This window comes from Protobothrops mucrosquamatus, unplaced genomic scaffold (assembly GCF_001527695.2).
Source record: "Protobothrops mucrosquamatus isolate PMUCROS unplaced genomic scaffold, P.Mucros_1.0 scaffold750, whole genome shotgun sequence".
NCBI lineage: Eukaryota > Metazoa > Chordata > Lepidosauria > Squamata > Viperidae > Protobothrops > Protobothrops mucrosquamatus.
In genome coordinates this window covers 154,392-178,089 of record NW_015387021.1, presented here as the reverse complement: position 1 = coordinate 178,089, position 23,698 = coordinate 154,392, and the positions used below count along the sequence as shown (strand labels likewise).

The 23,698-nt window shown below is 36.6% G+C and overlaps 1 protein-coding gene across 2 annotated transcripts in view; it reads right to left on the bottom strand.

Annotated features, from left to right (window-relative positions):
* Nucleotides 1-6,091: 6,091 nt before the first annotated feature.
* ZNF318 (zinc finger protein 318) overlaps nt 6,092-23,698 on the bottom strand; it is a 31,415-nt gene continuing 13,808 nt past the window's right edge. The window contains exons 4-11 of one of the 2 annotated variants that reach the window (XM_015818488.1): nt 16,534-17,961; nt 14,408-14,507; nt 13,875-14,143; nt 12,925-13,116; nt 11,974-12,073; nt 11,386-11,504; nt 7,115-10,399; nt 6,092-6,929 (exon numbers count right to left, since the gene is read on the bottom strand). In XM_015818488.1, the coding sequence (XP_015673974.1) occupies nt 6,909-6,929; nt 7,115-10,399; nt 11,386-11,504; nt 11,974-12,073; nt 12,925-13,116; nt 13,875-14,143; nt 14,408-14,507; nt 16,534-17,961 (5,514 nt within the window). In that variant the 3' untranslated portion in view covers nt 6,092-6,908. Of the gene's footprint in view, nt 10,400-11,385; nt 11,505-11,973; nt 12,074-12,924; nt 13,117-13,874; nt 14,144-14,407; nt 14,508-16,533; nt 17,962-23,698 lie in introns of both variants that reach the window. The other variant, XM_015818489.1, reaches the window with a different exon arrangement.

Here is a 23,698-nt window from a genome sequence, read left to right as displayed (position 1 = left end):
TTCCACCACAGAAGTACCTACGGTGCTTTCAATCCTCCACCACCCATCCCACCCAAAGCAATTGTAGGCACATCTATGCAAGCAACCTAATTGATGTGCAACCTGAACAGGGCTCCAAATCACTAACATTTTTCACTTCAGGCATAACTGTTTCTACCTCAGGACACAGAATGACACCCTTGAGAATGACACCCATCCATTATTTCTGCTGGGTTATCTTTATGAATCTCAAAGATGGAAAGTGAGGGAAATACATATCTAGACCTACTTTCTATTTCATCTACCATTTTCACATAGACAAATGAGAGATAAAGTATTTCATGTTTCCAATACATAAAATATTACTTAGGTAATTGTCTTATTAGCCTTCTTTCCACACTCCATATAAATATCATTGCTTCAGAGTTGGGAAGCATACATATTTTATAAATGATATCTTGAGGAATTATTGAACTATCAAAGAGCTACTGACAATCATAAACAGAACAGTTGACACAACAGCCAGATACCAAAGTAATTTTATAATAATTTTAATGAATTTAAGACATAGCAAAACATATTTCTATAATCATATTGAAGATTCTAGCAACAAGCAATAAAACATTTTCTGCAATATCTACAGCTGCTTCTCTTAATAAAAGTATTCTCCCCTATAAGTGATGTCGGGGGGGGGGGATATCTGCATCAAATCAAGTTATAAAAGCAAAACAAATGAATACTAACCTTAATACCATTAAAATCCATCAGTTCAAGTAATCAGAAAATTAAAAACTGCCTCAGTAAAAATAGAAATGAAAGGAATTAAATATACCTTGAATCTTACATAAATTATGAGTTCCACACTGCATTATTTTTCAAGATCTTTTCTGTATTTTATAGAAATAGTTGAAGCTACTAATATTTAGCACTAAGATTTTTTGAAAATGAATTGAGATGTTATATTGAGCAAATATTAATGGAATACTACAAATTATTATATTTTGGTTTATTCTCCATCACTGTATATATCATGGTCGCCAGCAAGAGAGAGGGGCCTGGAATGGGGCCTGAACTTTTTATAGCTTGCACGTGCACACACAAACACAGATATTAGCCTGATCATCCATCCACCCACCCACCCACCTACCTTTTATGTCAATGCCAGGCAAGATAAAGGTTTCTCATGCTCGTACAATCCTTTCAGTTCACTAGTCCTATCTATAAAAGTTCCTGAAAAACTAATGTGTTGCTTTCATCATAGCTATATCTTAACTAGAAGCAGAATTTTACCAAATATCACCTCACTGATCAACAATAAAAGAAAAGAAGATATGGTGGTATGAATGTTTTTATTAACTAAAGTATTTATTCAATTGAGCTTAATAGAACTTACCTCCAATTAAGACTGAAGTCCCATCGTCTATCCCTATAAATGATTGTGTCTGAAGGTTCAGATCTGAATTAGCTGATCCACACAGAATTATTTTAAGATTATGAATCTGATAATTAAGTATTTTCAGTCTCAGGAATTACTGCTAAATTACATAAAATTAGCAAGATCAATGTGTTTTATTGCAATGATTTTCTAATAAGCTTTTACATACACATACACAGTTCTATTACTATTTATATATTATTATTAGCTCAGTGAGATGGGCAGAATAAAAGTTTAAGTAATAATTAATAATAAATACTAAAACTGCTATATTTATGTCTGAGACTGAGAGGAAAATTGTACCTTAATATTATGAAACATTATTGAAACCAATCGAAAAGGATTTCTTAATCAATCTAGTTCTGAATTAAAAAATATGAATCTAAATTACTGAGATTGATGGAAGTTTAAATGCATTTAAATACACAAACTATGATAAAAATGAACAATCTGAGCATGACATTCCATAATTGCTTCAATCAAAGTAAAGATTTTTCCTACTTCTAAAATCCTTTCAATATCTAATTGTGTATAAAATGTAGAAATATATTTAAATACAAATTAATGAAGAAAGCAAGTTCTCAGTATAGTTTCAGTACAAAAGACTTGTAGAAAAATTATATACTTATGCTCAGATTTATTCGTCAGAATCCAGATTTCTATCAAACTGTCTTGGAAACCTGAGCTTCTTATATTTTGAACTCCTATTACTGTGAAAACTTAAAAATTAATGTTTGGAAAAAATGTATTTTTAGAAATTCATTACTTCAGTGGGTAGTATACAACTTCGGATGTACATTTCTCCAGCTATTTTTTTCCCAAGTGATTTGCTATGCACTTCTAAGAGAATTTCTCAAGGTTTCCAGCATAGGTATTTATCCTGCTGAACAGCAATAACATTGTTAACATGGAGAGTGATATGCATGTAGCTTGATATTTTTTTCCAGCGTGTAACACAGTGTGTAGAGATTTAGTACCAACTACCATTGTTTTGTAAAGTTCTCCCTCTATCTCAAAACATTATGCAGGATGAACGATACCACTGTACAGAACTTATTTTCCATAACAGGATTTTCCATAACACTCTAATGCAGGAGGCTCAATGCAAGAAAACAGTAATGGTCCAGAAAGAATAAGTGAGCAAGAGCTTAATGTGACATGCCTCAAATAAAGCCTTGTGCAATGTTCCAAAGGAGTTGTAAGTATTGATATATCTGTTGCTTGAAACTGTGTGGCAATAGCGACACTGCCTATGTGTAAATTGTCATTTACAGCAGATCTCCATAATCATGTTTACACATTTTAAATGTATTTGCAAAGTGGCCACTTAAAATAGGAACAAGGGAAATTAATTTGTCACATTATAATCCCTCCAGAATGTGGATGATGACCTCTTCCCCCTTCTCTTTCAGCTATTAAAATCTGAAAGTCGAGCCTTCCTGCAGTTTTTCACTTTGGAAAAGATGTGCCTTCAGCCAGGACTCAGGGAATTAGCACCTGCAATCAGTTAAAGGAGAAAGGTATAAGCAGCTGAAGCTGGCTGTCAGGGGATCAACATTTTGCTTTCAGGTGCTCAAACTGGATGTGTGCAAGATGAATGAAAGAGGAAAAATTTCTTCAATTCATCTCATGTTTAGTTATTTTGAAAGTTAAGGTCATATAAGGCTGAACCTACACAAAAATATAACCCAGATTCCATGTGAGAATAATAAAATGTGATCTTGGACTCTAAAGATACATCAGTTTCAAATGAACCACTAGCGCAGGGGTAGGCAACCTTGGCTCTTTAATGACTCGTGGACTTCAACTCCCAGAATTCCTGAGCCAGCATGGCTGGCTCAGGAATTCTGGGAGTTGAAGTCCACGAGTCATAAAAGAGCCAAGGTTGCCTTACCTCTGCACTAGCGGAACTATTTTGAAAAAAAGGGCTAAAAATTTTTAAGCCGTAACATTCATTTCTGTAAGATATTTGAAGAGTTCCTGCAAATTTTCAACATTCAGAAGAAAAGGTTAAGAGCAAGAATTTATCTGTAAAATCACACTTCTTACCCCAATAGACAGCAATAATTTCTTTTGCATTGTTCTTGAAGTTTCTAAAATAATATATAGTTCATAACCATTTTTAAAGATTATCGTTGGTTATACAATTTCATGCATTCTTAATCTGCATACAAAGGTAATCTCTTCCAATTATTAAATATAAGTTTATCCATTAAATGCAGAATCAAATCTAACAATAGCACTTAGACTTATATACTGCTTCACAGTGCTTTACAGCCCTCTCTAAGTGGTTTAGAGTCAGCATGTTACCCCCAACAATCTGGGTCCCCATTTTACCCACCTGAGAAGGATGGAAGGCTGAGTCAACCTGGAGCCAGTGAGAATAAAACTGTCAAACTGCAGGCAGCTGGCAGGCGGCAGAAGTAGCCTGCAATACTGCATTCTGACCACTGCACCATCACGGCTCTATAAGATCTATCTAAATCTAAGTCATGTTTTCAATACTAATTGACTTAGGTTACTTGTAAACGTTTAAACTACAATTCTGTTGACATCACAATCAACAATATAGTTTGTGTAAATAACAATGTTGATTGTGATGTCAACAGAATTGTAGTTCAAATGTTTACAAGTAACCTAACTCAATGGCTCTGACTAGACTTGATACTTTTGACTACTGGATACTTCCCAAGGATCTAGGATATTGTTCAATAGAAGTTACTGTTCCAAGTAATGCTACTTTTTTTGTGTAATTGATGAGCTGATTCTGTCCCTTCATATTGCATTTGATCACTTCCTCAAATCTTTTGATATAACACCAAGCACACCAACCACTATTGCCTCTGCCACCACTACTCTTTTTTCCACATTTGCTTGTCCATTTGAAGGTGTTTTATATTTATGAGTTTTTCTAGTTTTTTTCTCACTGACCATCTGCAACTACTGCTTATTATCCATACTTGTTTCTTTGTAACTGTACTCATCCCTGGCTTATTATGGGCTAAATGATGATGATTTTCCTCTTGAAGCTTGCTTGCTTACATATGAAGTAGAATATTCTACTTCATATATAACAGAATGAGTAGGAATTCTATTCAGAATCTTAAGACCTTAGTCCAGATTATTTATTTGTAAAATGTATAAGGCCTCTCAACTCATAAATAGTAAAAGCATAGAATAAAAAACACCCATGAAACAAAACCTAGACAATATATAAATACAAACATAAAATGGCTATACAACAAAACAATCATAGGGGGACTCCCACTCAACTGTCCTTGAATGTATGGTGGGAGAGCAAAATCTTAAATGATTTTCATAAAGGTTAATGAGTGGGGCCTGATGTATATCGAGGAAGAGATTGCTATAATAATCTGATCCAGAATAAGAGAAATTACAAGACCCTGTGTTGTATAATGAATATAGTCCTGGACTTAGATTGGGGAGACTCTGTAAAGCTCAACGTCTGGACTTGGGCCAGTTGCCATCTCTTAATCTAATATGCTTCAGAGCCTTATTGTAAAAGTTATAAAAAGTTATTGAAGGCAGAATAAAAGTTTGTACATTTAGTACCTTGGTAGGATAGTGCTAGGGAATGCAATAATTAATTTTACTAGAATAACATTGTATATTAAACTTGCTTCCTTAATCAACCCCTTAAATCATCAGAAGTATACAACAAAACAGTGAAGGATGAACAGATTTACCTCCATTTACTTACTGGCATTCCACGCTTAACAAGTTGACCTAGTATGTGGGGTGCAAGCCACAGCATCTCATGATGTTGTAATTTTGTTTTGCTATCATTATTGCTATATTATTATAATTTGTAAGTTATTTTGAATTTTCTGGATTGAGCAGGATATAAATATTTATTAATGAATATATTTTATACAGACATAAGTAAGACAACTGTACAATTAAACCATGTAATTCCTAGTTACCTTGATGCAAACAGACAAATTACAATTTAGTTATATTTCTAAGTTATATTTCTTAGTTATAAACTAATATTTAATTTATGCTATCCTACATCTGATAATTTCTATCATTGGTTACCATGTGCTATTTTGATCACCTCAGGTTGCTAGCTGGGAACCTAAATTCTGATTGGTGTTGAAATTAGGTGACTATGAATTCTAGTACTGAGTTATGCATAAAGCCAGCTAGGAGACTTTGGGCCAGTCATTCTCTCTTAGCCCTAGGAATAGGTCCATGGCAAATGATTTTTCAAAAACATTGCTATGAAAACTGCAGACTTATCCATGTACATGCCAGGAGTCAAAGCACAAAAAGAAAGTGGTTAGTAAAGCATTGTAGTAGGTTTAGTAACATTTCATAATTTAGGGGATCATACATTCACAAGAAATGATTTCTAATATTGCCATTTATTTCCACTGAAGTATATTTTTTCTTGTTTTTGCAAAGTATTTCACATCTCCTATCCACACTGATCTTGTATGATGGAACCAATATATTTAAAATTCAAAACAAATTTACTTTTAAAATGGAAAGTGTACAATTCTTTGCAATGTTTAAGCAGTTTCTTCTCTTAAGAAGCTGATCAGATGAATTTGAAAGATGAAAAACTTAAGGAAGATTTTCATCAGCTTTATCTCAACCACAGAATCCAAACACTACTTATAGAAGTAGACAGAAAAAAGACACAGAAAAAATATTTATCATGTCGCAGATCATCATGGGTTTATTTTAGATTTACAGATAAAATCTTTTAGATAAATCCATGCAAGCATTACTGCGTTTCTTGACAAGTTGTATAACTGAAAACCTTCACACAACAGTATTTTTGTAGCTCAGGGATTCATTCAGGCATGTAATGACTGGTTATATGATGGGAATCCAATCCAGAGAGCAAAGTTCAGATCTTCCATTTCTTCTGAGTTAGGCAGCTGCTAAACAATTTAACACAAACAGTTACTGTACCACAACGTAGTAAAATAAAATGTGATTTTTAAATCATGCAAGTGACCTCAATATGCAGAGTCCAATTGATGGGCCATAGCCTTACCAAAGATTTTCTTTCTCCAAAAGTGAGTCGATAGATATTTCTCCTTTGCTCAGTGAGATGGCATCCACACAGGATTTTATACAATATGGCATCAGTCTTGATTACAGGAGTAGTTCAACAAGATAATAACAAGTAAAAAAATGCAGAACAATCTTCTGTATGATGAAAAATGCAGAACACTTTTCATGCATTTTACATTTTGTGCAATGAAACATGCAAAACGTTTCAAAGAAACTTTCTGCTTAAATGGTTCAGCAAGAGCCTTCTTTTTTTCTCAAGTCCTGAACACATGTCTTTGCACTTGTCAGTGTTGCACTTGGAATGTTATTTACAAAAGCTGTATAAATCAGAAACCATAAAAAGTCAAAGAAAAATGTAAAAAGTACAGTCACAGTTTAACAGAAATAATAATAAAAAAAACCCAAACCATAGCTGAAACACATACTACGGATGAGAAATCCATTTTTAATGGCTGGAAGTCCAAGACTGAAAAACAAATATTTTACACAATCAGATATATACAATACAGCTTACATTTTAGGCAGAATTTTAGGGTTTTTTGAGAAAGACTATTGCAAGCTATATTTTCAACTTATTAAGCTATAATATAATATTTACAAAATGTCAACAATTGCTACTTAGAGATTTGGAACAATTTTGTCTGTACTTACCAGGTGCTCTGCAGATATGTCAGTTACTTCTGAAGCCAACTTATTTTTAACTTCACATTTATCATCAGTTTTTTCTTCCTCTGTCTTTTTTAGTTTATCTATGGATGTCTGCATTTGATTCTTGAAACTATACAACTCACTGTCACCTGAACCCCCCATTTCTACAGATTCCTTTAGCTTTGGAAGGATGGATTCCATGCATGTCACAGCTTGGTTTTGTACATTTTCCCCACCACAGCTCCACAATAGTTTATCAGGCGTGTCTACTTTGCTACTATATGGGGGTTGGGGCATGGAAACAGAAGACATATCCTGCAATTGAACAAGGGGCATGCTTACTTCTGCCACGTCATTCTTTGATGCAGAAGACACCACATGTGGAATAATTGCATCTGAAACCACGGAGCAAAATTTCTCCTCTTGATCATCAGGGGTAAATGCAACAAAATTAATTATTTCAGATTCAATCACTGGTGGGTCAGTGTCCAATTCACTCATTCTGCTAGACTCTAAACAAATAGGTGCAACCATTTCTAACTTTGGACTGTCTGCATTGTCCTCGTTTAAAATTTCAGTTGGCAGAATATCTACCACTTCATGTTCCACTATAATATTTCCCAGAGTGAAATCAATGGTTTCTAATTCCAAATTTGGTTTCAGTCTGGGAGAATCTATAGTCTTTGTTTCATCAGATTTTGGAGAGACTCCTTCATTTTCTAAATCCAGAGAAAAAGTGGTAGACTGTTCAAAGCTAAGTTCTGGATATGTATTGTTTAAGTCAAAATTATCAGCTGCTGAGGTATTCAATACTTCAGTACTCAGATCTGTGAAGGAAAGAGTCACCTCTCCAAGATGCCCAATATCAATTTCTGTTGGAAGAGGATCTAGTGTTTCTTGGCCCATTTCTGGCTGTATAGTTGAAAAATTAGCACTTTCTGTTTCTACAGTTCTTCTCTCTTCACTGCCACTTAATTCCAAATCAGAGACAGAAGATTTTTGTGTATCATGTTTTATAAACATGAATTCCACATAACTAGGTTTAATTTCATTTGTAGAAGAAATACTATCCAACGCTTCTATTTTTCCCACTTGGAGTTCCTTGGTTTCACAGCTTAATGGGAATTGATTGATTTGTTCATGTTTCTCTACTGTGGTGCTTATTGTTACATTAACAAAGTTCTCATCTGTAATCTCTTCAGATTTTAGAATATTAACTACACTGAAATCCTCACCATCCTTTAACTGAGAACCATTCAAATCCTCTTGTTCATTGTTTGTAAGGAAAGAGTCTAATTCACCTTTGTTTAGCTCTGAATCTGAAGGCTGAGGACTTTTACCACTACTGCATTCCTTAGTGTCTAGTTTTAGATCAGTTGATTCTTCTTTAGAATAACTGACATTTTGCACAGAATCAGAGACAGTTTCTAGAAGATTGTTAGAGATTTCTGAGAATTGTGTGACAGATCGATCATCAGAAATGTCATGTTCTGTTGTCTCAAGGCTAACAGATGGCTCATTAAAGCCTTCCAAAGGAAGAGGGCTCATTTTTTCTATCTGCATAGCTAACTCAGTTTTCTCAGGTTCGGATAATTTCTTGTTAAATTCAGATGGAACAGGAATTCCCATTTCTTCCTCATTATGGAATGGATAAGAGGTACTACTTGCTAAATCATCTGCTTCTGACAATGTAGACTGTATATCTGAAAAGGAGACTTTATCTAAGTCCCTCTCGACACTGGTTTTGATTTCAGTAATTTCTTCATCGGTTGTCACCATTTTCTCATCTTTTACTTCCTCGGTTTCTAGGTTCCTAGCTGAGGAAGTGTCCACACTGCAAAGGGATTCCTCTGAAAAAGGGTTACAACTTGACTTGGAATTCACCTGTAGGTTTGCATTTTTTTCCTTCTCAGTAGGATTCCATTTTCCTTTATCTGAAATTGCAGAATTCACTAGCTTGCTCTCCGCTGGATTCATCCCACTACTATTGTAAAAAATGTCATACAGATCTTTAGCATTACCTGCAGCCAGAGAAGAGTTCTTTTTCTTTAAGTTTTTAACATGCTCTCCAAAAACAGATGGAGGTGGCAAGGGGCGAGGACACATGGGCATCTCCAATATGTTCTTATCATCCTCAGATACACCGGGTGCCATATCATCTGCCAGAATAACCAGTTGCTTTGGTGGCAGAGGGGGTGGAGGGGCAAATACTATTGGTGGTGGCTGTGGTACCGATAGTGACAGTGGTGGTCCTGGAGGTAGTGGCAGTAGAGGAGGGCGCCTATGGGGCCTCTCAAAAGTCAGAGACTGTTCATTTGCTTTTGTCACTTGTGAGACATCTTGTTTTTTCACCATTGCTGCAAGCTCCCGTGCCTTTGCCTGAGCTTTTGCCACTACCTCTGCATGCTCCTGGGCCTTCGTTACATTTGCTTGTTCCACGGCCTTTGTCTCACTTTCATGATCCCCTTCCTCTGCTTCTTCAGGTACCTTTACATCCTCCTGTGATCCCTTTAAAACGACTACTTCTCCCCCAAATGCTTTTGATATAATATCTGGTGGCAAAACAATGTCTGGATTTCCCTCTTTGACAACCGGCAAAGGTTTGGCAGTGGTACCAGAAGATTTTATAGACAAAAAAGTATTGAGGGGTGCTGGCTTGCTTACTGTTGTAACTGCAGTCTTCCTTAGAACCATCACTGGGATTGGTAAATTGGGGCGGATTTTGGCTTGCGATGAAGTTGAAACAACTGGTGTCCAGGGGCTTGTATGTGGAATAACCGTTTTTCCAGATAACTTAATTGCAATGGGCTTTGAATTTTGCTTTCCGCTTTGGGACTTACTTTCTTTATCTTTACTTTCCTCAGGGCTCTCTTCTTTAGAAACAGCTACATCTTTCCCCTGATTTTTTTCATCTCTCTCACTCTTTCTCCAACTGAATTTTCCAAAAGTTGTTAGTTTTGACTCCTTTTCAGATTCCTCTTTTCTGTCTTCCTTCTTTTCTATTTCTTTGTCATCTTTTTTCAATTTAAGTTTAATCCCACATTTTTCACCATTAGGGATTTCTTTCTTTTTACTAATTTCATATTCATTATTCCCATCTCCTAGTTCTTTAATATTCTTTGTTTCTTCTTTCTTTGTTATTTTTGTTGTCTTCTCATCTTTTTCCTCTTTTTGTTTTTCACACAGTTTCCGCCTCAGCCTGCGTTCAGTTTCCTGAATCACAGATAATCCTGCCTGATGATCCAGATTTCGCCTTTCTTCATAGAGAGGATTCTCATCCACATGTTTCTGTGGGGTGGAAGGAAACATTTCAGCACTGTTACTTAATGCATCAATTCTCCATTGGAATAAGTCTGGATTCTTAATTTATTCTATTTCTTATTCTACTATCTGATGAATTAATTGTATTTACTGGAAAAGAGGCTGGGGGGGGTGGAATAACAAAATTTATACCTTTTAAGTATAAACACACAAGACAAGCATTACAAACTTTCTGAATTTCTACTAAGTTAAGAATATTGAGATGATATGGAGAAATCACGTTTCTGATTTTTCCGCACAGTTTGCACTTGCAGGTAACAACTCCCTAAGCCAGGGGTGTCAAACTCAATTTCATTGAGGGCCGCACCAGCATTGCGGTTGCCCTCAGGGGGCCGGGTGGGTGTGGCCAGGGTGGCCTGCAGCCTACTGGGTGAGTGTGGACGGAGTGGGTGTGGCCTACTGGGTGGGGGTGGCCAGCTCTACAATGTTCGCGTCAAGGGTGCCTGTGGGGGCCTGGGCAGGAGTGGGATAGATCTGAGGGTCTCTGGCAGAAGGGGGTGGGACCAGGGCAAGTGCCAAGGCATGGTCCACTGGAGGAGCCTCACTGTTCCTCTCAGGCCATGCCGGGGGGGGGGGGGGCTTATGGAGCTAAGACTGAATGCGTTTCAGCATAGATGGCCACCACAAAATTGTACATTGGCTCCCAGCCGGCCTGGGCCAGGGCCAAGGCAGCAGGGGCCGTTCCCTCACTGTTTCCAGGATGGCTTCGCGGGCCACATGAAACCATTTCACGGGCCGCATCCGGCCCCCAGGCCTTGTGTTTGACATGTCTGCCCTAAGCCCTAAGGTCAGATAATATCATATTCCAGCTATACCTAGAGATGCCAAAGATGGCTTTGTCCTGCCTTTGCCATTAACAGAAGTCAAGATGAACAAAATGGTTTTTAAAGGGCATGGCACTAATTGTGATATGCTCCAATGAATTATTCAAAACTAATATTCTGAACACTAACCTTATATTTCTCATTATGTAGATGACTTTTCACATGTTGTTCTGCTGATATCTGGTCTCCAAAGAATTCACTGCAGAGTTGGCAGTAATATCCAGTGACTGGGATAAGAAATTCAGAACCTAAAATGCCCCCCCACACACACACCAAGATTCAGTCACAAAAATAGATTAAGAAACTAATATTTAACAGGCACAAAGCAACTATTAAAATATCAGCAAACTATACTATGGATCCTAAACCCAATTCTTACTAGAATAATCTGATCAGAAATTTTAAATAAAATTTAAATAAATAAAAGTTTTAAATAAAAAAACAACTTTTGTCCATCATTCCTTATTATACAGCATACAGATCAAATATAAATTGCTTTTCCACTCCTACTTACTTCTGAAGTAAAGCATTAATATAGAAAAAAATTGCTAAAAAATTAGAAAAAAATGTAAACAGAATTGCCAGAATCATGAGATGGGCAACAAATAAATTTGATAAATAAATAATAAATAAGCAACCAAAGTTGTGCACCGCTTAACATTACAATGGCCTGTGACAGTGTGCTTTGAACAACTAAAGTTAAGACAGACAGCATACCTTTGGCTGGAACAGGTATTTTGTCAATTCGTTTTGTGACTTCCTGCTTTGTTTCAATTTGAGTCTTTGCTGCCCAAGGTCTGTTATATGGATCCAGGGTCTATTTGCACAATGACAAAAACATATAGACTGATACATGAAAAAGGGGCTTGGCTTTTGGTCAAAGTGAAGATAGTCAAAAAGAAATTGATATCAGCAGTATATGTGGAAGAATTGCAATCTCTCTCTCCACTATAACTTACTACAGGCATGTCAAACTGCCGGCCTATGGGCCAGATGCGTCATGCCGAAACCGCGCCCACTCCATTGCCGCCAATGGGGGGAAAGTCGCAATACGTCGTGCAACATCACGAGTTTGACAAGCCTGACTTACTACAAATGAAGTATGAAAAGTTAAAACATATCAGTATGTATGTACTCTATCATCTCACAGACTGCAGTCAAATCAAACTGATGCTATGGTTTAATCGGCTGATTATAAATCCCAAAAAACATAGTCAATTCTATTAGCTTCAGCCTTTTCTTCCAGATTTCTTATTAATAATTTTTGATTCCTACATTGAAAAAAAAAATCTAAACTATAGAATAAATGGCAGCTGAATTTGCTTATGGTTCAGACACCACAGAATATATATAAGCAAATTTATTCCCAAGTGCATCGGTCAAAAAACAAGAGATTTCACGTATCACATAAGATGCCACAAAGCTTCAGTTTCCATAAGAGTTTAGGCTTTAGTGGCATGGTGTATTGATAAATATAGATTGAATAATGACGTCCAATACTGGTTGCTATGCAGTCAATTTTAAATAAATATAACAAATTTGGTGACCACGCTAAATAAACAAATGAACTTTTTAAAGGCATACTTAGTTGGCATAGAATTCTTTGCCATTAAAAATGTATTTTATAGCTTATATACATTAATGACAAATTGATGACTGGACACTTACCTGTCTATGTTTCTTATTATGCATATGTGTAAAGAAATCAAACATAGTTCCACAGGTAGTATTGCAATCTTTACACCAATGGTTCCCTGTATCATAGTAGTCATAAATACTGGTCCTTTGCAATGGCTGTGAAGAAGATTCCATAGGCTTAGGACTCTTTCCCCTGAATCTGTCACTATTAGTTTTGGATTCCTACATTAAAAAAAAATCTATAAGATATACAATAAGACAATTCCTTAAAATCAGCTTTTAGTAAATATCACACATACAAACCACACACACACACACAGTGTCTGTGTGTGTGTAAGAGACAAACAGAGAGACCAATTGCAGTATAGATCATATACTGGTCAAACCAATGAAAATGTCATTGTTTCAGTGAGCTGGAATTACTGATTCAGATGCTGTTCAGTCAACAGGAAAAAACTTCCATTGAGGCGCAGATATGTTGTCTAAATGATTAGTATATAAGCAATCAGTGAATTAAATATACAAACCACAAGACATACATAGGAGGCGGAAAGCTACATGCAATGTATGTGTAGGAATATAATATGCGTAATTCCAACCAAACAAGGAATAGTGAAAGATTGTATGTTGTATTGTGCACAATCTCAAAATAGATAGAATAATAGATGTGTAACACTTCCCCTCCATTTGTATTTAGAATTCTGGATGATATTTCAAGTCTTGTACAAAGTGTCTATTGTATTAGTTGGACCAGTCCCTCTTTCTCAAATCTAGGAAAGAGGCAATGGCAAAACCATTTCTGAAATCTTACAAATAAATCTGCAGGGAATTATCCAGGCAATCATCAGGAATCAACACTGACTCAAAGGTACAGTGCATGTGTACACACGCACAAACACACACATTTGCACTTCCTTAGAATAGATGGCAAAAATGCCCTTTCTTTCATACAGGCTATGGTATCAGCACTCAGAATTTACCTTGACTAGATCAGAAGTTTTCTCCTGAATTCTTGCATTTTCTGAAGAGTCTTTACTTTCTGAAGACAGTTTCCGGGATTTCTCAAAAATATTAATCCCCAGGATCTGGGCTACCTTGTCAAGTTCAGACTGTTTCTTCTCTGCAGCATCAGCATTCATCTTCAGCTGAGTTATTTCCTTCACAATGTTATCTTGCAGTCGGTTGACTTCTATTAGCAAGGGGTCTTTGTGTCCGTCCTTCTCCCTCCGTTTCTTCCGCAGCAATTCCCCTGAATCAAACGAAGTGGTTGAGTACAAAAGGCAAGAAAATTATGTTCACAAATGCAAAATGATAGTAATCATTAACATTATTAAATATCATGGCCCACCCAAATACAAGGGGTGCACCACTGAGTGTAAAACAAGCTAATGTTGCCTGGGATGCATATAATAGAAAGGAAGCAAACATAACCCATTTAATCCAGCTGACTATATAATATCAAACTCTATTTAAAAACATCCCAGGGAAGATGGGGCATGAGAAGAAACAATACCTTGTTGTTTCGAAAGTCTGTTTAACTCAGCTCTGAGATAATGTAGTTTTTTTTGCCGTGCTTCTTGTTCAGCTTTCAACTTCTCAATTTCCTCTATTACCTGGAAAAGTGTTGAAGGGAAAAAAAAGGCATAAACCACCATCTTCCTTAGCAAAAGGTAAAGCAACATTGCAAAAATCAGTGTGGTAAATGTCCATTGCACCTTGAATTCAAGTGATTTTAATAATCACTTTGAGTAATCATTTGAATAAGTACGCAAATTTAGATTTTATCAGAGATAGCATCTCTTTTGTTACATGTTGCATCTGTGTTTATTTTTCAGTGAAGGATCACATCAAAGTTTTTTAGCATTACCTATGTTCTGCTGGGAAGCACTATATGGTCTGTAACTAAAATATAATTAAGTCACAAACAATGCAGGATAAAGTGTATCTAAACCTATTTAAATTAATGGACTGAAGTATCTGCAATCATGTTTGGAATCAATCAATTCCAACATAATACAAATACTTTAAGCATTTGTAAATGTGTATTAAATAACCCAAATGTATTATGTTCAAGTTGAGCATTATAATTTTACAATTTTTAAATGGTTTTCTTCACTACTGAATGAAAAACAAGCAACAATATAAGGAAATTAAAGTACAGAATAGTTTTTCACCATGAACTTAATTCACTTAAAACCCACCTCCAGGGTGTTTGATTTCTTCCTTAGCTAATTGGTAATTTTAATGTTAATATTTATCATTTTAATCTTTTAATATTTTACATTGTTATTTTCATCATCTTGTAAGCTGCCCAGTCATTTGATAACAAAATAGGCAGGGTACAAATTTAATAAATAAATCAGCATATTTCCAAGATTATGATCTAGTCCAGCAATCCCCAACCTTTGCAGCTTGGCAGCCTGGTTGGGGGGGGGGAGAGGGGAATAGGGCAGTGTGAACAGTGGGCTGGTGCGCACATGCCCACAGCTCGACTTGCATAAGTTGAGCAGCATGCGTATGTGTGCACTGGCTCTGCGCTTGCACGGCCCAGTTCCAAATAAGCCATAGCCCGGTAGTGGGCCATGCCCTGGGGATTGGGGATCCCTGATCTAGTCTGTTTGATTCTAATTATATACTAATTATCCCTTGAAATCAGGGTCTAAAACATTTTTAGCTCAAAATATTTCAAGGTTGAAATAAAATGAACTTTTTTTGACACCACAGTAAAATATTCTATTTTGTCCCTACAATAAAAAAAATATTCAAGTTTCTGGTCACAAAATACAATCGTTAAATGAACTATTTGTTCACGAAATGGAATATCTTGAGTATTTCAAGCTCAAAACAGAACATCTTTTTATAAAGTTGGAATAAAACAACTCAGAACATGTTGAGTTTTTTTCTCAGAAAACACAACCAACCTGACTATTCCAATAGAACATTTCAAGTGAAGCTATTTTGCTCCAGGTTCAAAACAGTATTTGTTTCTCATATTATGGAAATACATTTATGAGGTTTGTTTACCAAACCAAGTTTACAGAGCTTACATATGAAATTCAATATAATTAAAATATTAAATGCAACCCAATCAATTTAATTTAACTCCCAGCATAAATGCCCCTACATTTTACCGAGTTTGGCACTGCTGGTTATAATTAATCCCCAGAGATTTTCTGGAAGTAAAAAATTCACTTGCTTCCAGAATACCAGGAGGTTGGGAACTATCTTTATTTCAAGGGCTAAGATATTCCAAATAAGTGGGACTTTTACAGATAATGTCTATTGTTGCACCCCTTTCCACCATACCTCCTTAGCAGGCCTTCCTAGTTGTTTGTGTAGGACTATACTAGAAGAGACCAACATTCTATTCAGAAACCTACTGACAGCCAGTGCAGCTCCCACAGCAGAGATGAAATATAGCAGTATCATGACTAACCATCCAATATGCCTTATACTGTGTTCAGCAGCTTAGGTTTTCGAATGGTCTTAAAATAGCCATAATGTAAGCAAAATTTAAAAAGAAAATTTAGTGAAATTGAAAAATATACACAGATGGTTCAACATTTAGGCCTTTAAATAATATATATTTAAAATATTTATATAAACATATATATATATATATATAATAAAAGTACCCACCTTTTGTTTCCTAGAAGCTCTGTTTTTTTCATCAGATATTCTTTCCTTGGAACCTCTTAGTGAAGGTTGAGAGAACTGAGGATGTAATTTTGAATAAGAAGCTACTGTGGGGATTTGCACAAGCACAGAGTCATCTCTTTTGATATCAGGGGTCCCTTTTGTTGTGGAAACTGTCTCAATAACTCTAAGATTGGGTCGTGTTGGATTTGGTGGCACCGTTAGTGTGACAAGCCCATGCATATCTGTAAGCCCAGGATCAGTCTGCTGAGCATACATGGGCCAGCCAGAAGCTGCGTAAGCCATGTAGTGTCCATATGCATCATAGCCAGGAGGTGCCATTGTAGGAGGAGGATAGTTTTGTGGTAATTGTGGTGTAGGAAAATGTGAAAAGCGTGAAAGTCTATACTGGGAAACAGAGGTGGGTGTAGGTGACAAATTAGGAAAAGATGGTGGAGCTGATGGAATTAGAGATATCGGAGGAACAGATTGCTCAACTGGGCCAACACGATTATCTTGTCCTAACATTTTGTTTGTGTTGTGCTCAGATTTTGTAACAGAGGGTATAACTTTAGATAATGGGTAAGAAGCAGTAGGTGAGAGAGTGTGCTTCTGGTTGGATTCTGGAGAATAAGTTTCACTGCGATTGCGGTGCCTCTCCCACATTTCTGGCTTGGAAGAAGCTACTGAATAATGATCAGGTGAACGAGATGACTTTTTTCCATGAAGGCGTTCCTGAGTACGAGCAGCAAGTTTACCTATTTCAGTCACCCCAATGTCAAGACCAATCGTTTTAAGCAAATTATGAATCTTCTCATACTCTGGTCTGGATTCATCTAATGTTTCTGGTTTTACAGATGAAGGAGGTGGAGAACCTACTTTTTGGCTTACAGATTCCTTCCCATCACTCAGTGTTAGTTTTTGAGTAGAGGGAGAGCTGATATTACAATCATCATCATCATCATCATCACCATAAAGAAATTTCTCTTCATCCTCAAGATCATCAGGAAAACTGTTTCTTCTCTTTTCTTCCGTATTATTAGAGTCTGCCATGACCCCCAAAATGCCCAGAATGCGTGAAAAGCCACTTCCATCCTGGCTGGCTCTTTCATGAGGAAGCAGGAAATCACCAGGCTGGTCAACACATTCTGATGTTGACTCATGAGGTTCTTTCTGTTTTAAAATTTTCTCAGAGTTTTGTTCAGAAGGAAGTGTATTTTGATGTAGACCAGGAAATGGTCTCCAGTCACGCTCAGTGCCTTGCGTTTCCTTACTGGTAGACTCTGCAACTGCACTTTTGTTGAATTGTTTGAGGAAATTCTCTACTTCCAATGAAAAAGGAGCAACACTACTACGCTGGGGCAAAGAAGAATGATTTGAAAGAAGTGGGGGCTCTTTAATAGAGGAAGAACTGCTAGAAAAGACTTCCGGCTAAAAAAGAAAAAAAATCATTTGTTACTGCATTCCATAATGAATGTAACCAATAGTCCATTTCATAAGACAACATCTTCATATAGTGGATTATAGCCAATGGTTTAAAACAGGGGTCCCCAACCCCCAGTACGTGGACCAGTATCAGGTCGCAGCATGCCAGCAACCGATCCACACAAACAAGCAAAGCCTCATCCGTAGGATGCAGGCAGCACACAAAGTCACACACTCTCCAGTCCATGGAACCAGTCCCTGGTGCCCAAAAGGTTGGGGACCTCTGGTTTAAAACCCAAACAAGAAATTGGAAAAAGAAAAAGTTGAAACTGTTTCATCATGTTTCAAAATATGATGTGGTTATTTTTGTCACAGTAAACTATAGATATTGCACAATTATATCTGAGTCTATATCTAAAGTCACAACATTATCTATTTGATAAAGATGCTCAGAGAGTTGCAAAAAATGGTAAGTATCAGATGAATAATGGGAACATGCTCCAATGCAGTCCAATCAATTTTCAATGTTGTGCTGCTGAGAAATAAAACTGATAATACAAGAAAAATAGTGTCATTTTGACTGTCTTGGTAATCATCATCTCTCTCCCATGTAGGACAAGTAAAAGGGTCTAGTTGCCCTCAATAACACTTACACAAAGCCTATTTTAATTGGCTTAGTGATCCTCATGCTTATACCTTCATCCTCAATTATTTGGGATCTCCTAACTATATATATATATTAAAAAAAGAAGAAAAGCTCGTGTCAAAGGAATAGCAAAGGAGGAATACTAATACTAATACTAAATTTGCATTTCAAAATCAAAACCAAAGATACAGTTGCAAAAAAGACCTCAATATAGTAATATACCTACTAAGATAAGATTGGCCCCACTTTGACACTCTTTCACAAGGCTCTGAAGACATGGTTCTGCCAATGGGCCTGGGAACCCCAGAAAGATATGGGGCGCATTAAGTGGCTCATTTGATTGTTGTTGCCAGGGGGAGGGGGCTATTGCTTTTTGTACTGTTTTTGTATTGGGATTTTATCCTTGTAAGCCACTCAGAGTCACTGAGAATGAATTGGGAAGACATATAAATTTTCATAATCAAATAAAAATTAATATCTACTATTTTTATTTTGTTCTCTAAACATTAAGAGGCAATATTTAGTTTTTACCATATGTTCATTACTATCAGTAACGTAGATTTCTTTTGGCAGAGTTTTATGTCTGTTTGTAGAATAAACAGACCCTCAGTTTAATAATTAACATTATTTAATTTGGCTTACACAGGTAGTTCTTGACTTACAACCGTTCATTTAACGGCTATTCAAAATTACAACCTTGGAAAAAAGTGACTTACTACCTGTACTCACACTTGTGACTGTTGGACCATCCCCAGGGTCACATGATCACAATTCAAGTTCTTGGCAAGTGGTCACATGATTCCATTTGCAACATTTTTTTGTCAGTTTTGGGCAAAAAACACCCATTGGAGAAGCTGTATTTACTTAATATCTATGTGACTTGCTTATGACCATATGATTTGTTTAGGAAGTGCTTTGATTTGCTTAACAACTACCATAAAAATTGTCATAAAATCAGGTCCAACTTGATTTACAACCAGGAGTTACAATGGAAATTCCAGTCCCAATTGTGGTCGTAAATCAAGGGCTACATGATTTCTTTCTCAAATATGCCATCTAAAATTAAGACCAGATTTAATCTTTCTTTCTCTGTTGTACTTTATCAAGGAGCCTGTGGATTCTGCCTAAAAATAAAGATAAATTTAAATATTTTATAATTTTAAAAGACATAAAATTAACCTGAAACCAACACACAGCAGGTGTTCTTGAACAGCCTATACTGAATATCTATAACAGGGGTGTCAAACTGCCGGCCCATGGGCCGGATGCATCATGCCAAAACCGCACCCATCCCATTACCGGCAATGGGAAAAAAAAGTCACGATACATCGCGTCACGTCACGTTACAGGTTTGACACCCCTGATCTATAATCTCCTTCATTGTAGAGGATAGAAAATGTTTGTCCCACAATCACAACCCTTGAATTAGAATTTGTTTAGATACTTGTATATTCTAGGTAATGCAGACCAACTGAGAAGGACCAGAAGAAAGGCTGAGAACAGCCTTGATTCTCAGGACATTCTTTATGAAAGTGAATAACTGAACAAGTGCATTCAAGGGGAAATGTCTTCACACTTCCATAAATTTTATTACAATGGGGAAGAAAAGTTCCAAGAAATTAACCACTTGCTGTCAAAGCAAGAATATACAGTATTTGCAGTATTTAATCAGACTCATGACACTTGCAATATATCTAATGTAGAGTTATGAAAGTGGATCAGTCTGATCAATCTAGAACAAATTATGACACACTGAGATAAATGTTAATTTAAAATGTGTTACATTTATATTATGTTTTTATTTTGTTTTTGTTGGCCATATTTTGGGATGGGCAGCCTATACTATGAATGAATGAATGAATGAATGAATGAATGAATGAATGAATGATCATGACAACAGATGACTGTAGGAGGATTCCACCATATAGAAGAACCAGACTGGATCTTTCGAAAAATATCTTTCTAAATCTGTCTTAGCTTCTGGTAATTCGGTCCCTACAAGGTATAACCTCCACTTCTTTAAAACTTATCAGACCATGATGAAAAGACTACCTTTTAAAGCAGCTTTTTCAACAAAGCCCAGCCTTTTAAGTGCAATCTCTCTGCTAAGCTAATAGAAAGAACATAGCTTTCTTGTATGCCACTCTATTATATCCATAAATTCATACTCAGATTCTGGATAATTTCTGGATGACAATACAGGTCTAGAAGAAGACCTAAGGAAATAGAAAACTTATACATAAAGCATTTAGACCTCAATAGTGACTGCCTCCCAATAAGTATTTTCTTCCTTTTCTTCATCATGACCTATTTTGGTGTATCCTGTAAGACTAAAGCAAATCAATACAAGTTCTTCTTCCCCAATTTTCTCCTTCTCCTTCTTCTTCCATAGCCTTGACACTCTGATCTGAAGGCCAATATAAATCACTAATCAGTTTACCACTTAAGCCTGATTAACCACAACTTTGTTACAAACTTACATTTGCGTATATTTGTGTATAGATAATTTGCTCTTTGAATGTTTAATAATCTAAGGTTTGTTTATTGCAGAGAACCACGTGGCAAACCAATCAAAATTCTGGACTGCACATATTAATATGTTTAGTTTTCTATGTTTTATTGTTAAGTGAACTGATGTACTTATTAGTAAATTAATTATATAATATTACATGAATCTATAGATAATATTCATTTTAATTAGAATATAGGACAATAGCCTTCATTTTTCTTTTCATTTTTGCATAATTATTAATTTTTTTGCAGAATATATAATCTGAATCCTAGGTTAGTTCAGCCTCTGCAAAGTTGCACATCTGGATATAATACTTAATGTGACAGAATAAGAAAATATAATATGGGGCATCCTATGAAGGTCTATGATGGAAATTTATAGTACTACTCCAAAGAAAAGTGGTGTTATTAACCATCAAACCTCAAATGTACACTTTTCCCAAAAGGTTGGCCACTACTGTAGGTTAACATCATTAGTGCTAGTCACTAGCACTGATGATATTACCTACTGTAGTTTGGGTAATGAAATATCTGCAAGAAAACAAGCAAGCTCAGAGAGCACCAAGGACTCCTCATTTCAACCCGGAGTTATAAATATTCTCTTTTATAGATAGAAAGCCCATCTCTGCATTTTCAGAATATCAACAGAAGAAAGCTCCAACATCCAGTTAGTTAAAAATATCCAAGGATAAAGGGAAAAGGGAAAAATGGGAAGAACAGAAAACAAATCCTTACCCAAGGAAACATAAATACAGGAAGGCCACTTTCCCTCTCTCCACTGTAGAAAATGTACCTTCACAGTAAATCCCGTGCTACATTTCCAACAGTGAAGAAAGGCACCTATAGTGGGACATGCCAAAATAATCTTACTGTGCAGGAATATGCAGAATGCAATCAGATAGAGACTATCCTCTGAAAGATACATTTGCCAAAGGAAGCAGAAATTTGAATATTCAGCTTGCAGTGTCTCAAAAATCAGGAAACAGAACTATGTGCGTGTCTCTCCTTGGAGAAAATACAGATGAAAATACAGATGAAACTGCTACATTCATAGTTGAGTGTGCTATTAGCTCCTCAAAAGAGCAATACACTGAAATTCCTAAGCCAAAGTCATGTACAGAGACCTATCTGGATATGGTTGCAATAGAAATCTTGCAACTTAATACAGACTCTTAAAATGACACAAAGCAGTAATCCAATGCTGTTGGGAAATAGATCTTAGTAGTTCCTCATATGTTCAAAAAGTCATTCCTCCTCCTGGAAGGCTCCTTCAGGAGGTTTGGGTCAAAAAGATGGTTAATCACAGCTCCTGGCTTTGGTGAAAGATGTTAACTGATTTTTACAATGAACACTGGATCTGGGCAAAGAACAGAAGTTATTACAGAAAGGTTTTTCTTCGACGACAAAGTTCTAAGTGTGAGAGTTCCTTGAAGATGATAGCCCTCAAAAATATCACTTCCGAACACAGATAGAGCATTCAGAAACTTGACAGTTCCAGTGTTGCTGTAACTAGAATAAAGGACTGCTGAGGGGAAAACAATTGGGGGGAAAACTCTAGCAGTGATTACTCCTTCTGTGGTGATTCTAGTGATTAGAAAGGGCTTATCTCACCAAAACAAAAAGGACAGTGAAAAAGTTAAAAAAAGGAAGCAATAGAATCCTTGGCAAAGCTTTGGGGGGAAAAATTATTAATTTTTTGCAAGAACCAAAAACTCTGACTCTAAGACCAATCCACTATGCCATCCATTTAGGAAAATAACGTAACACACAAATGATGTCTAGAATTTGTTCTAGTCCTGCATACATCTTCAGCCTGGCCCACCAACTTTTTGGAGTGCTGCTCTTGGCATGCCACTTAACGATTACATGAGACTATTCGTCTGGAAAAGGCTGCACAACCTGGTTTACTGCACACCAGCTTATCAATTCCTTATGATAGTTTTATGAATTTCAAAAGTAATCAGTTGTACATTTTGAATTATACAAATTAAGTCAACAATACAACCTTTGAAATATATACTTTACATATATATTATCTGATAAATCTATTAATATATACTTCTATCATCATTAAAAAACTTTTTGTGTTTAGCACAGTGGTTCTCAACCTTTTTAATGCCGCAACCCCAACCGGTCGTAAGTCGAGGACTAAACCGGTCGTAAGTCGAGGACTAAACCAGTCGTAAGTCGAGGACTACCCAACCGGTCGTAAGTCAAGGACTTTCCCTGCCCGGGAGCGCCGGGCATGCGTGGTTCCGCCCCCTGCGCCAGCTGAGGCGTAGCTGGCAAGCGGCAGAGACGGAGCAGGCCGACCACCAGCTGGCCCAGCCCAAGGGAGGTAAGGCACCCGCCGGAAAAGGGGGGGGAAAATGGCGGACAAAAAAAATGGCGGACAGCCTTGCTTGGCGACCCCCGTGAAATGGTCGATCGACCCCAAATGGGGTCCCGACCCACAGGTTGAGAACCACTGGTTTAGCGAATGTGTATTTTTAAACATATGTTTGGAGAGTATGCGTGGCTAGAGCTCCACTTTTCATCTTGTAGGAGTTCAGTAAAAATTTAGATGGGTATTTTCCTTCATTCAAC